This window comes from Heptranchias perlo, chromosome 22 (genome assembly GCF_035084215.1).
Source record: "Heptranchias perlo isolate sHepPer1 chromosome 22, sHepPer1.hap1, whole genome shotgun sequence".
NCBI lineage: Eukaryota > Metazoa > Chordata > Chondrichthyes > Hexanchiformes > Hexanchidae > Heptranchias > Heptranchias perlo.
The window spans coordinates 39,322,716-39,336,945 of record NC_090346.1 but is presented as its reverse complement, the minus strand read 5'-3'; the positions used below and the strand labels follow the sequence as shown (position 1 = coordinate 39,336,945).

Here is a 14,230-nt window from a genome sequence, read left to right as displayed (position 1 = left end):
TGTCATTTTATATCTGGGTTTGAATCTGGCTAGACAGATGGATGAAAGTCTCTTAGGTTGTTCTGACAGGTAAGGGATTTGAATTAAATGAATTACCGAGTTCCCGAAGGAGATGAGTTCATGGAACAAATCTGTCTGCAACTTTACAGTAATTGCTGTGCAATTTCACTCAGAGGAACATAAGCAGTCTGGTGCAATTGTGTTGAGGGGGAATTTTTTTTTTGTGACTGCTAGATGTGACAAGTGAAATTTTTGTCATTGTTTAGATATATTTTATAATATATAAATGGTTAGAACAGTTATACTTTTATTTATTTATTTTATTAAGTACTTATGTTTAAATCCCTCTGTGGCCTCAGCCCTCCCTATCTCTGTAACCTTCTCTCACCCTACAGCCCCCCCCCCCACCACCTGAACTCTCTTTGAGTCTGGCCTTACTTACATGCCTCCAACATTCGTCCCACCACTAGCAGCCGTGTGATCAGCCATCTAGGTCCTACTCTCTGTAACTCCTCAGAAAACCTCTCCTCCTGCCTCTCTTCCTATAAGATGCTCCTTAAAACCCACTTCTTTGACTAAGCTTTTGGTCACCGTTTTTCTTTTTTGGCTAGGCATTTTTTTTTACGCCACTGTGAAGTGCCTTGGGATGGTTTTTGTATGTTAAAGGCACTAAACAAATGCAAGTTATTGTAAATCTCCAATGCCTCTGCTCATGGTTAGTTGGAGGAAATGGTACGTCTTTTAGCTATGTTTATTGTAACAGGCTGAGTGTAATTTTTTTTAAAGCGGTAATAGCATCTCTTCTGGAGGAATTAAGAATAGCAGGTGTTATAGTTGCTGTTGTAACATTACTAATTGATTTCAATGGACTGGAGAGTTGTTATAGTATTACCCATTAACTTCAATGTGCCAAGTGTCACAATTATAACAAACGGAAAATAATTCAAAAGATCTTAATATATTATAGATGTGTACCTGAGAGAGAATTAAAAAAAATAACCAGCAGAAAAAGAGTTAATATAAAAATGGGAAAAATGGAATGGCCTGTTCCATCCTTTAAATTTTAAGGGAAATTCTGAATAAATGTCTTGAAATTAAACATGTTTATTTAAGTAGAACCTTGCAGAAATAATTAATAAAGATACAAATTAGTTTAATCTTTTCATATGTTTTATTATTATTGGTCCTCAGTAAGGACCCTGTGCTGTGGTTCTAAGTTGGACATCAGGACTTATTGGTGTCAATGTGTTAATTGTTAATTGGTGTTGGCAATATGCTACAGAGAACTCTGCGGCAGATCAGAGCCTCCATTTTCATCTTTGGATTAGTCCAAGGTGCACATACATTGAGCATATCTGCCACATTACTGGTTTGGTTATCCAGCACCAGATCTTGCTGGACCACATCAAGTGCTAGCAGGCCTCACTTTCCTCTGCCAAAGCCACTCACTGTTCCAAGATCATCCTGGAGAGCAAAGATAACCCCCATCTTTTCCCCACAACCAATCTTCTCCTTAGGAGCTTCACTTGGACATTGCTTTGGTAGCAATGGGGGCTTACCTGGGCTTTGGTAGCAATGGGGGATGGTCCTGAAGTTTGACAGCATTGCAATGGGGCAGATGGAGTATGGCAGTATTTGAGTTCTTTGATCTAGTATCACTGTTGAAGGGGAACCTGGAGTTTGGCAGATCTGAAGTTTGCCACAACTGTGGGTTGAATGTCAAGTTTTGTTTACTGATGGATAACATGTCTGTCAGCAGTGAGGGAAGGGGAGAGCATGGTATGAGCCTGACAACATTGATTGCGGGGGGGGGGGGTAGTTCCCATTTCCAGCAACCCTGCTTTGTGATCTAAGGGATCTGACTACATATTGAATTCAGTGTTTTGTAATTGATTTCAGGATGTGAATATCTGTGTCGATGTATCTGTTTCTCTCACAGCTTTAAGAAAATGTAAACATTCTAATTTCCAATAAAACACAGGTGGTAATTAGAGCTTTCAAAATTCAACTCATTTGCTTTTTATTCGAAAACAAAAATTAAATGAGGGCACTCTCTTCCAGTTGTTAATTAGAATGTTTACATTTTTAGATTGTCAATCTAACAGATGAGATAATTAGAGGCTGTTTGTTTCAAAATTCAACTTTTAAAAAAAAATGAACTCCATTACAATGAGGAAAAGCACTGTCTCTAATCTTAATGAACTTCCTGATTATAGAACACTAAACAAAAGCTGCAACAAATGTGTAATTAGGCTATCTCTTCTTCATCCGCATACACACACACTGCCTGCGTGATCATGAAATTTGTCCTTTAGCTTTCGTTCAAATTATTTTGAAAAGCTTTTGAGCAGAAACTGCTAGAAGCTGAATAAAATTATTCCTTCAGTGCAGCTAACTGAACAATACAGATGCACCTGAGAAATTAGTCATTAAAAGACACAAAAGACAATTTAATGCATTGAATGTAATCATGTTATGAAATATGTATTTTAATTTTTTTAAACTTTGTTTAAAGCCTTATTTTGGACATTACAAATTTCAGCTACTGAGAAAAAAAAGTTCAGAAAGCATTTTAAGTGACCTGTGGGAACCCATTAAACAGATTGTGCAATCAAATAGTGATATACTCACAAGAAAATAGCAGCTATTATATGTGACACAGGCAGTGAAAGGAAAGTATAACAGCTATAACACTGAAAGTATATATCACAGCACCAGCTACAGGTGTAACAGGCACTGCAAGTAATTAAATGAGTTTTCAATGAAATGCATGCCCCATATACCATATATAATATATAATAGATCAATGTAATTATAAAACCATACATCATTCACGAGAAAGGCTGTAACAAAAAAATTGTAACTTTTAATTGAGTAAATTATATTAACATTACGTAACAGGATCAGTTAATATGATGCTTTAAAATGAACCACTGTTAAATGAATCTACAGTTCCAGCCACAAAAAATGCATGTCTGAAATATGAATAATGCACATCCTTGCTGTGTTGCACGCTAAGCTCAATGGCATTCAACCCATGTACGTTATTTGCATTAAAAGCTGCATGTTACTGGAGTGTATGCAAGACAACAGTTAGTTCAGTGTTTATGCCATAGCTACGTTGGTGCAAAAAGTACAAATATTACTGTTTCTTTTCCCATCAATGCATATCCCACACAGAACTCTTGCATTGTATTGCTACTGGTTATTCTTATTACTATCCAATTCATACGGCACTCAAAGCCCTTTCGGGAATTTTCTTCCATTGTATGATTCAAAGTGAATCTCCCGAGGCAGAACATCTCCGATTACCAGTTCTTCTAGCCTATTGAATGGCACAGAGAAGGGAAAAAAGGTTGGGAAATTGAGTTAGATTAACATACAGGTTTTTGTTAAATCACTTCCAATCCTGGATTGTTCTGCCCTCCCCTCCTGAGCCCTTTTACTTCTATATTTGAGGACCAAAAGGCCACTGTCAATTTCTTCTACAGTGTCAATTTTGCTTGAGAGAGGGATAATGAGTGTTTTTGTAATCTTTGCAGTGTTAGATCATTAGGATGTGTAACAGTTACAGCAACAGGTTTGCAACTGCACCAAAGACAGTTTGTTCAACAAACCCCAGGCTATTAAATATATGTACTCCAAATATTTGGTCAGTAAAAACCAAGATCAAAATGGAAGTTTTCCATTTATCTAATAGTACTTGCAGCTTTGGAGAGATCAGACATAGCCCTTCACCACCAGATCATACCATGTTTCCTTTTGCTCTGTACTTTCATGGCAATCAAGGTGCTCTGTTTATTTTTAAGTTTTTTTTTGCAGACTCAGGTGCACTTACTAAATTTCCATCATAACCATAGCCAAGCAAAGTCCAGTTATCTCTCTATGAGAATAAAGGAGCTAAAGGAAAAATCAACCGAGGTCTCTAGTACACCGGTTTCACAGTGGAGGCAGGGAGTAGCTTGTCTTTCAGCTAGAGGTATGACAGGCTGCCCAAAAAAGGACAAGGAGAGAAAATACTTTTGAAAAGTGCAAAGTCGTCACTGACACACACAGTCCCTCTTCTTTTTAATCGCCAGCGCAAACCTGGTTTTACAATGTCAAATTGACTAACTGTTCTCTATTGGTACTTACGGCCGGTTTCTGTGTTGTAACTTCTATGCAATAGCAAGCAATGTAACATTACCAGCTGACAAGACTGCTCGTGAACTCTCCACAGCAGTCAATAGCTGCTCTCTGAATGGAAGTCATGATGTGGAGATGCCGGTGATGGACTGGGGTTGACAATTGAGATTTCCGAAAGCTTGTGAATTTAAAATAAAATTGCTGGACTATAACTTGGTGTTGTAAAATTGTTTACAACTCTGAATGGAAAACATTGGCTGCAAAATTCCTCGGAGCTGGTGCCGCTCCGCCACCGTAATTCCTCTGGAAATGCGACGATAACTTTTTTTACGCGCAGGGTTTCTGCTACAATTCCCCCTAAGTTACGGCGGCAGAGCGGAACTAGCTCCAAGGAAATTCTGTGGATCTGGAATGACGAGCATAGGCTAGATGCCATGATACGCTGGGTAAAATCGGATCATTCCATTTCAAAAACGGAGTTGAAAAGAATTTAATCTGCATTTTGTGGGAGTCATTGTATTTTTGCAGAACTCAGAATGAAGGGGACTACAGATGGTACTGGTGCGGGAACTCAGTGATTGGGTTGGTGGAGACGGTGAACACAAAATAAGGGCCGAGTGCGTGACTTCTTTTCAGTTGACGTTGCAAATACACAAGATCATGGGTTAAGTTTTTAGGTGTCATTGTCATCTAGATGTGAAGTTATTTAGGTGACACTGGACGGACATCTTTAAATCGGAACACAAGGCTACCCTGGGTAATGTCAGCTTCTGCCAGGCTTCTTATACTGGAGGAATGTTTAGTGTGTGTGGAATGGAAGGATATCAATCCAGGACTTCGAAATTACACTGTGGAATTACAACATGTGAACAATTAATGCTATCATCTGAAATTCCTCTCTCCACTAGTTCAGTGGAGGTGTTAAACTAATAATTAAAAAAATATAAATGTCTCTGCTGAAATAGCAGAGGAGTTACAGAAATATTTTACAGAACATTTTGCTTTTGATTTACAGAAAAATATGTTCCGTTCATACACTATTATCCCACAGCATAATTTCAAGGCTCCAGTTCTTTTCCCAATTTGCCATTAAAAGTGCCTCATTGCCTGCATATTCCAGCATTCTGTTTTGAAACACAGCTCTGTTGTCAGAAGCAAGGACAGAACACTCCATATGCAAATCTCAAAGATTTTTTGGCGAAATAAGAAGCCATTGCCTATTTGTCCCACTAATAGGACCCGTGGAGGTTTAACTTCATCGGGTTATACGTTATAAGTTCACTGATTATACGGCCACATGACATTTCTTTGTGTGCTATTTCAATACAGTCGTTAACCCATTTAAAATAGCACACAGAAGAATTTAACACCAACGTGCTGCCCGAAGAAACTAAACACCCTGGTTACTGCCGCCTACAACTCTCGCCTCAAGCTTCACGTGACATTCATGGAATTTTATAGCACAGAAGGGGACCATTTGGTTCCTCACGCCTTTTAATCCCACTCCCCTGCCCTTTGTTCATACCCTTCTATTTTTTTTTTTGTTTTACAAGTTTTTATCCACTTCCCTTTTAAAAGCTATTATGGATTCTGGTTCCGCTTCCACCAAGGTTTCGAGTACAACATTCCACGCTTCAAACTACTTGCGTGAAAAAAAATTCTCCTAACCTCCCACTTCGTTCTTTTGGTGATGATTTTAAATTTATGACCACCGTGTGGTCATAAATTTGCACTTTGTTACTTGACTGATATCTTACAGGGAAATGTCTCAGTTTCTTCCTATATTCCCTTTTCTTCCCACAGCTGTTAATGAGCTAAGGGTAAACAGACTTCTGTTATCCTGAAGAAAATTTCTCGGAGATCTTAAGTTCTGAATGAATTTGGTTGTGGTCATTTTTTGGCATAAAAAGTAAGTGCGCCTTTGGCTCACATACTGACCAGTGCCTGCTGACCAGTTATTTGTATTTTGCACCCGTTTTATAAAGCACCAACTCAGGCAATGGGCTATCGAATTGTACAACAATGATGTTTCAGGCTCAGTTGTAAATTTGTGTTTGCTGCAAGTTAATTTTCATGCCAGATGGGGGTGAGACCAGAAACTGAAATAGTCTGAAGCAAAAATTATAAACTCATCACTGCTGAACGTGACATTATAGAGTCATAGAGTTATACGGCACGGATAGAGGCCCTTTGGCCCATCGTGTCCGCGCCGGCCATCAAGCCCTGTCTAATCTAATCCCATATTCCAGCATTTGGTCCGTAGCCTTGTATGCTATGGCATTTCAAGTGCTCATCCAAATGCTTCTTGAATGTTGTGAGGGTTCCTGCCTCCACAACCCTTTCAGGCAGTGAGTTCCAGACTCCAACCACCCTCTGGGTGAAAAAGTTCTTTCTCAAATCCCCTCTAAACCTCCCGCCTTTTACCTTGAATCTATGTCCCCTTGTTATAGAACCCTCAACGAAGTGAAAAAGCTCCTTAGTATCCATCCTATCTGTGCCCCTCATAATTTTGTACACCTCAATCATGTCCCCCCTCAGCCTCCTCTGCTCCAAGGAAAACAAACCCAATCTTCCCAGTCTCTCTTCATAGCTGAAGCGCTCCAGCCCTGGTAACATCCTGGTGAATCTCCTCTGCACCCTCTCCCCATCATTTAGTACCCCAACATGGAGCTCTGCCCTGCTTTCTATCCCCATCATGATACAAATGTTGATAGAAAGCAGGGCAGAGCTCCATGTTGGGGTATTAAAGCCACAGAGTGGGAGGATGCAGGCTTGATCCGCCACTCTGCTAAGTTCCCAGGTCTGAGCCACATTCGGTAGGAGGGAAAATTGAATGGGGCTATTGGCTATTTCCTGGTGACTAGCTAAGGAGAGGATGGGGTTGTGTATATTGGAGAAATTTATTTTTCTTTGTTTCCAACTTATTAAGGCTAAGACTCCCCCTTTTTAAAACGTATTTTCTCCACTTTTTTATCTTTTCTTGTGACATCACTATACCTGACAAAGAGGGTACCTTGCTCCCATACCTCCGCAAATCTGAAACTAGCCACCAGCAGCTGGGCGAACATGGCTCTTAAGTGACTCCTCTGTAACTTTCCCTCCTTTTTTGTGGAGAAGCAGTTAGCTTCTGCTCAATGCCTCAAAAAACAGTACAGATGGGACTCCAGAGCTGTGTGTGTGTGTGTGTGTGTGTGTGAAGGGGTGGTGTGCAATTTCGTGTCCTATCACTTTGTGGCACAGTGCCACTTTCCCCATCATTTTTAATTTCTGTCTTTCATAAAATACACACAACAAACAGCAATTTGTTTGTAATAGCCATGAGGTGGGAAAAACTAGTGGGCAAGTCAAAAGAAAAACAACTGAGGACTGAGCACAAATAACAAGGACAATGAAACTTGAACAAGAGCAGGGAAAAAATGCAGACTGAAAGTAGATAGCTTGATCGACAATCTGGTTAGCAATGAGTGGAAACAGCAAGGGAAATCAAATGGGAGCAAACAGACATTGAAAACAACTAGGACTGAATTGAAAAATCTAGGCCAATAGAAAGTTTGTTGTCCCTTGTTTACAATGAGGTTGGGTGTTTCCGATGATGCTATATTAGCACCAAGGACCTGATCTATCTTTACTACAATTAAATATACTAGATGATAGTTATTTGCACCCAGGCCACTGCTGAATCACTCTTGAGCCCACCATTAGGGACTAAGGGAAAGCAGCTTGAGATGACCCACCCCATCCTGTGAATTTTTGCTGACCATTTTCTTCTGATGCCCCAATCAAGACTGTGAACTTCCTAGGGGCTTGGAGGATGGTGGAGAAACTTGTGTCCTCTCACAATATGAAATATCACCTGAGAACTAGAAACTACTGGAAGCATGAGGTTGTCAAAATTAGAATTCTATTTTAATGCAAGAATTGCGTGCTATAGAAACTGTTCCCATTTCTACAGGCTTTATATCAGCACTTTCAAAAGTATTTCAGCAGCCTGCTAAGACCCTTCAGAACCAAGGAGCAGCAAATACTGCATCCAATAAGTAAAATGCAACCATCTCTTGATCACAACAAAGTAGTACAATGATATAGCTCTCAATTATATAACTGGTTGTCCTTTCAGCTCTTGAAATGATTACATGCCTGGACTGAAAATTTAGATGTGACTAGATGTAAAGCAGTCACGCAAGAGAAAAATTTACACTATCATTGTTAGCAAAATTAAAGCCCATGGGATTAAAGGGACAGTGGCAGTGTGGATACAAAATTGGCTAAGGGACAGAAAGCAGAGAGTAGTGGTGAAAGGTTGTTTTTCAGACTGGAGTGAAGTATACAGAGGTGTTCCATAGGGGTCAGTATTAGGACCACTACTCTTTTTGATATATACTAATGACCTGGACTTGGGAATAGAGGGTATAATTTCAAAGTTTGCAGATGACACAAAACTCGGAAATGTAGTAAACAACGTGGAGAATAGTGACAGACTGGTGAAATGGGAAGACACACCGCAGATGGTAGGAAGAATGAGGAGAGGCAATATAAACTAAATGGCATAATTTTAAAGGGGGTGCAGGAACTGAGAGGCCTGGGGGTACACATACACAAATCTTTGAAGCTAGCAGGACAAGTTGAGAAGTTTGCTTAAAAAGCATATGGGATCCTCGGCCTTATTAATAGAGGCATAAAGTACAAAAGCAAGGAGGTTCTGCCAAACCTTTATAAAATATCGATTAGGCTTCAGCTAGACTATTGTGTTCAATTCTGGGCACCACACTTTAGGAAGCATGTCAAGGCCTTAGAGAGGGTAAGGAGGAGATTTACTAGAATGGTGCCAGGGATGAGGGACTTCAGTTATGTGGAGAGATTGGAGAAGATTGAGTTGTTCTCCTTAGAACAGAGAAGGTTAAGGGGAGATTTGATAGGGGTGTTCAAAATCATGAATGGTTTTGATAGAGGAGAAACTGTTTCCAGAGGCAGAAGGGTCGGTAACCAGAGGACACAGATTTAAGAGCCAGAAACGACATGCAGAAACAATTTTTTGTGCAGCAAGTTGTAACAATCTGAAATGTACTGCCTGAAAGGGTGGTGGAAGCATATTCAATAGTAACTTTCAAAAGGGAATTGGATAAATACTTGGAAGGGAAAAAAATTATAGGGCTATGGGGAAAGAGCAGGGGAATGGGACTAATTGGCTAGCTCTTTCAACGAGCCGGCACAGGCACGATGGCCTCCTCCTGTGCTGTACCTACTATGAGTCATAGAATCATAGAAAATTATGGCATAGAAGGAGGATATTTTGCCCATCGTGTCTGTGTCGGTCGAAAAAGAGCTATCCAGCCTAATCTCACTTTCCAGCTCTTGGTCCGTTGCCTTGTAGGTTACGGCACTTCAAGTGCATATCCAAGTAGTACTTAAATGCGATGAGGGTTTCTGCCTCTACCACCCTTTCAGGCAGTGAGTTCCAGACCCCCACCACCCTCTGGGTGAAAACATTTCTCCTCAACTCTCCTCTAATTCTTCTACCAATAACTTTAAATCTATGCCCCTTGGTTATTGACTTCTCTGCTAACAGTAATAGGTCCTTCCTATCCACTCAATCTAGGCCCCTCATAATTTTATACATCTCAATTAAATCCCCCCGCCCAAGCATCTTCTGTTCCAAAGAAAAAAAACCCAGCCTAACCAATCTTACCTCATAGGTAAAATTCTCCAGTCCTGGCAACATCCTCGTAAATCTCCTCTGTACTCTCTCTAGTGCAATCACATCTTTCCTGTAATGTGGTGACCAGAAGTGTACGCAGTACTCTAGCTGTGTCCTAACTAGTGTTTTATACTGTTCTAGCATAACCTCCCTGCTCTTATATTCTATGCCTCGGCTAATAAAGGAAAGTATCCCGTATGCTTTCTTAACCACTTTATCTACCTGTCCTACTACCTTCAGGGATCTGTGGATTATGCACTCAAAGGTCCCTGTTTCTCTACATTTCTCAGTATCCTACCATTTATTGCGTATTACCTTGCCTTTTTTCCCTCCCCAAATGCATTACCTCACACTTCTCCGGATTGAATTCCATTTGACACTTTTCTGCGCACCTGACCAATCCATTGATAGCTTCCTGTAATCTACAGCTTTCTTCCTCACTATCAACCACACAGCCAATTTTTCTATCATCTGCAAACTTCTTAATCATGCCCCTTCATTTAAGTCTAAATCATTGATTTATACCACAAAAAAGCAAGGAGCCTAGTACTGAGCCCTGCGGAACCCCACTGGAAACAGCCTAACAGTCACAAAAACACCCATAAAATTGGCCTTTCCCCAATTGAGAACTTTAACTCCTGTTCTATCTTTGTCCTTTTCCATAACTATGCTAAAACTAACTGAATTATGATCACTACCACCAAAATGCTCCCCAATGATACTTCTTCCACCTGCCCAGCTTCATTTCCTAAAACTAATCCAGAACTGTCCCCTCTCTTGTTGGGCTTGCCAGGTACTGGCTAAAAAAGTTCTCCTGAATGTAATTTAAGAATTTTGGGCCCTCTATACCCTTCACACTGTTTGTGTCCCAGGTAACGTTCGGGTAGGTGAAATCCCCTACTATTGCTGCCCTATTTTTTTTGCACTTCTCAGAAATTTGCCTATGTATTTGCACTTCTATCTCCTTCTGACTATTTGGGGGTCTATAGTACACTCCCAGGAGTGTGTTTGTCCCTTTTTTGTTCTTCAGTTCAATCCATATGGCCTCATTTGATCATCCTTCTAACATATCATCCCTCCTCATAGCTGTAATTGTTTCTTTAGCCAATATTGCGACCCCCCCCCTCCTTTTTTATCCCCCACTCTATCTCGTCTGAAAACCCTGTAACCAGGAACGTTGAGCTGCCAATCCTGCCTTTCTTTAAGCCATATTTCAGTTATTGCTCTGATATCATACTTCCTCATGTCTATGCCCTCAGCTCTTCTGCCTTATTCACTAGACTCCTTGCATTTAAATATATATCACTAAGTACTGCCAAACTCCTTTGTTGTCTTTTTACTAACCTTTGTTTCCTCTGGTTTCCAAACTCGCATACTAATTTTCTGCCTTCCATTTCCAGCTTTGCTTCTGTCCCTTCTGAATCTACGCTCAGGTTCCCATACCCCTGCCAAGCTAGTTTAAACCCTCAACAGCACTAGGAAACCTCCCCGCAACGATATTGTTCCCGGCCCTGTTGAGGTGCAACCCATGTGGTTTGTACAGGTCCCACCTCCCCCAGAACCGGTTCCAATGCTCCAAGAATCTAAAGCCCTTCCTCTTGCATCATCTCTCCAGCCATGCATTCATCTGCATTATCCTCCTATGATGGTCAGCAGGCATTCTTCAGGGAGTAACTTCAGAGGGCAATCATTTTCAGGAATGAGCATCAGTGTGCATTGCCCTTCAGCAGGTACCATCAATGGGCATTAACACGAATCATCTTCTACTGTTTACTGACATCACTCACCACATATTTATTGATGCCTGTGGAAAATTAGTGAAAAGATTTTCTATTATTTGTTTCCCCCACAGTAAATATAGCCCAATTATATAGCTGAATAAACATACACTTCGCAAATGTTTATCGGTTGTTCCTTCAATGCTAAAAAGTGACCTTGAGTGTTCAACAATTTACCCAGCCTTCAGGCATCCTACGATGCCAGTAACTCTGGGTCAACAGATCATTGCTTTAGCTCTCCACTGCAGTCTGTTGTAGAATATTGTACTGGAAGTTCTGCACTTTTTGCAGACTTCCCTTATCTTCAAGCACCCTATTCCTTCAGCTCAATATTTGAATTGACTTAATTCTAAGTGGAGAAATTTGGAAGAATTAGGCATTGAACAAGCAGACATTTTTCCAGCTTTCAAGTACCATTATCAATATGAAGAGTGAAATTAAATTTTCAGGGGAGTATTTTTTGCTACAGTAGATACAATAAAGATTTGCAGTTGCATTTTAGATCTGAATCTATCTGGAGCAATCTGGTATGCATTTAATAAAAGACAATCTTGTGTAAAAGAAACAAGGTGCAAGGCCCTCATTGATGGCAGCTTTCTCCCACACTTCATAACTGCAATGATGACTACATCATCCATGACACAGAGGCAGAGATTTCAAACAGCCTACTACACAGCAGAATTAACTTCAGAGAAAATCAGATTAAACAAGGCATTTTGCTATATTTAATAGCTGTGTAGCTCAGAAAGCTGGTCTTCACTGGACTAATGATCCTGCTGTTATGTTTAGTTTTCACAACAAAACATCCACAGGCAGAGTGGGGTGGGAATTACTAATAAACACAGAGGTGTGAAACACCCAGTCATTCCATTCAGTAAGTTTATTTCCAGTGAGACACTTGCAACTTCATCATTTTCTTTTTGTAATCTATATTTAAATAATATGACTTCCATAAAAATATGTGATGTCAGAACAAGCCTGAAAATTTAGCCCAGTACAATAGTTCTTAAGAAATCTGGTGATGGTCGATAGATATTTCTGGATAGTATTAACAATTTTTATTCTTCTGGTTATTTGTGATTCATTGGGATGGAATACTGAGAGGATGAACTAGATTATAACCATCTTTTAAAAATGCCTTGTTGACAGTTAAGTTGCTTGTTTCTCATTCTACCACCCAAAGTCAGCTAAGTAAATAACTTTAAAAGCTAGTTTAATGTGCAGCACGCCTTCTGCTACCTTTACTGGGGATGCTATTTAAAATGTGGACAGGCTGGGTACGTTGCCGCTGCTTAATCCCACCCACTTTGCAGCCTGACTCCATTTCCCAGGCAAAACAGATTCACCATCACATTTGTCACTACTGATTTGGAAAGAAGCAGGATTGGTTGAGTTAATTAGGTACAAGGCTAATCATAAAAACTATCATTTTTTAAGTCACCTCAGCAAGACTAAAGGCACATTCTCATTTTATCTGGCTCTTTTCAAGATTGACTTTTACAAAGAACGACGAATTCTTCAGATAAAAGCGAAAAGATAATGTGATTTACGACCAACTTTACAAAGACGTTTATGCATTTAGAGTTATTCCATCAGGTTTAAGTCAAACCTTGTCAAAACAGTAGATAGGTTAGTGGCGATTTAAACCCGAATAAATACCACTTTCACAACTTTCTTAAATAAATTACATAAAGGAAGTGCTTAATGGAAATTTATAAAGTAACGGTGCGGATCACAAATGAACAATAGGCATCTTAAACCTCTTGGGACGTGAATGTGGAGATATCTGGAGCAAATACCTACTGTTTGGTTAATCCTGGAGAGGCAGTTGTTTTGCAAAGATAACCATCATCATAAACAGATAAATGCTCTCGAATACATAATCCACATTATTATTTGCAATCTTGGCACGTTAAGAAAGGACAGCCTCTGGCCACAGAAACGTTTAACAGATAACTATCCTCTACTTCAGCAAACGAGTGTATTGCTTGCAAAACAAGGTCTGTAATTCGGATCTGATATACTGACGCTGCCCATTGTCGTTGAAAAAAAAACTGATTTCTTAAAGTGTGTGTTTTTTTTTATTGCTTTTAGTCAAAGTAGCCATCGAATACATCCAACTCGGCGTCGGTGTCGTACGCAACTGATGCCGGATCCGACAAGACCCCGAGATCGACGAGCGCCTGGTCGAAGTCGTCCGGAAGGAAGACGATTCCCACATTGAGGAGGATGTACTCCATTAGGAAGGCATAGTAGAGGATCAGCACGTTCACAAAAAACAACCCCACGTAAAACATATAGGGCAACTCATCGAGGAGAGACTCCACCGAATCGAGGTCAGCATAAACGGAGGCGGTCATAAGCTTCAAGGTGGCAGCGGGTGGCAGATTAAAACTGCGGCAGTCGCGGACTTGGCTGGCGTCTCTCGCAGCCGTGCTGACATTTGCTTTTTTTTTTGTTTGGCCTTGTTAGCCCTTCTCAACGCCGCCCGCCCGTCCGTCCGCTCGCTCGCTCCCTCCCTCCGCCGCTCTCCACCTAACCTGATCGCGGCGCTAGGCCCTGCATCCCTCCGCCCCTCCGCCCCTCCCCCACGCTCAAGCTCCCGCCTCTTCTTCGCTTTTCATTGGTTTTT

General features: G+C 40.6%; 1 protein-coding gene across 2 annotated transcripts; it reads right to left on the bottom strand.

Annotated features, from left to right (window-relative positions):
• Positions 1–991: 991 nt before the first annotated feature.
• On the bottom strand, positions 992–14,160 carry dexi (Dexi homolog (mouse)). Of its 2 annotated transcripts, XM_068003339.1 has the most exons (3): positions 13,402–14,160; positions 11,608–11,624; positions 992–3,325 (listed from the first exon to the last, which is right to left on the bottom strand). In XM_068003339.1, the coding sequence occupies exon 1, from the start codon at positions 13,956–13,958 to the stop codon at positions 13,689–13,691; it is 270 nt and encodes an 89-aa protein (XP_067859440.1). In that variant the 5' UTR covers positions 13,959–14,160; the 3' UTR covers positions 992–3,325; positions 11,608–11,624; positions 13,402–13,688. The 2 variants fall into 2 exon arrangements, with proteins under 2 accessions (XP_067859440.1, XP_067859439.1); XM_068003338.1 differs by lacking the exon at positions 11,608–11,624.
• Between the last annotated feature and the right edge of the window lie 70 nt (positions 14,161–14,230).

Excerpts from the sequence above, each read along its gene's own strand:
- dexi (XM_068003339.1), bottom strand. The coding sequence starts at position 13,958 with ATGACCGCCTCCGTTTATGCTGACCTCGATTCGGTGGAGTCTCTCCTC.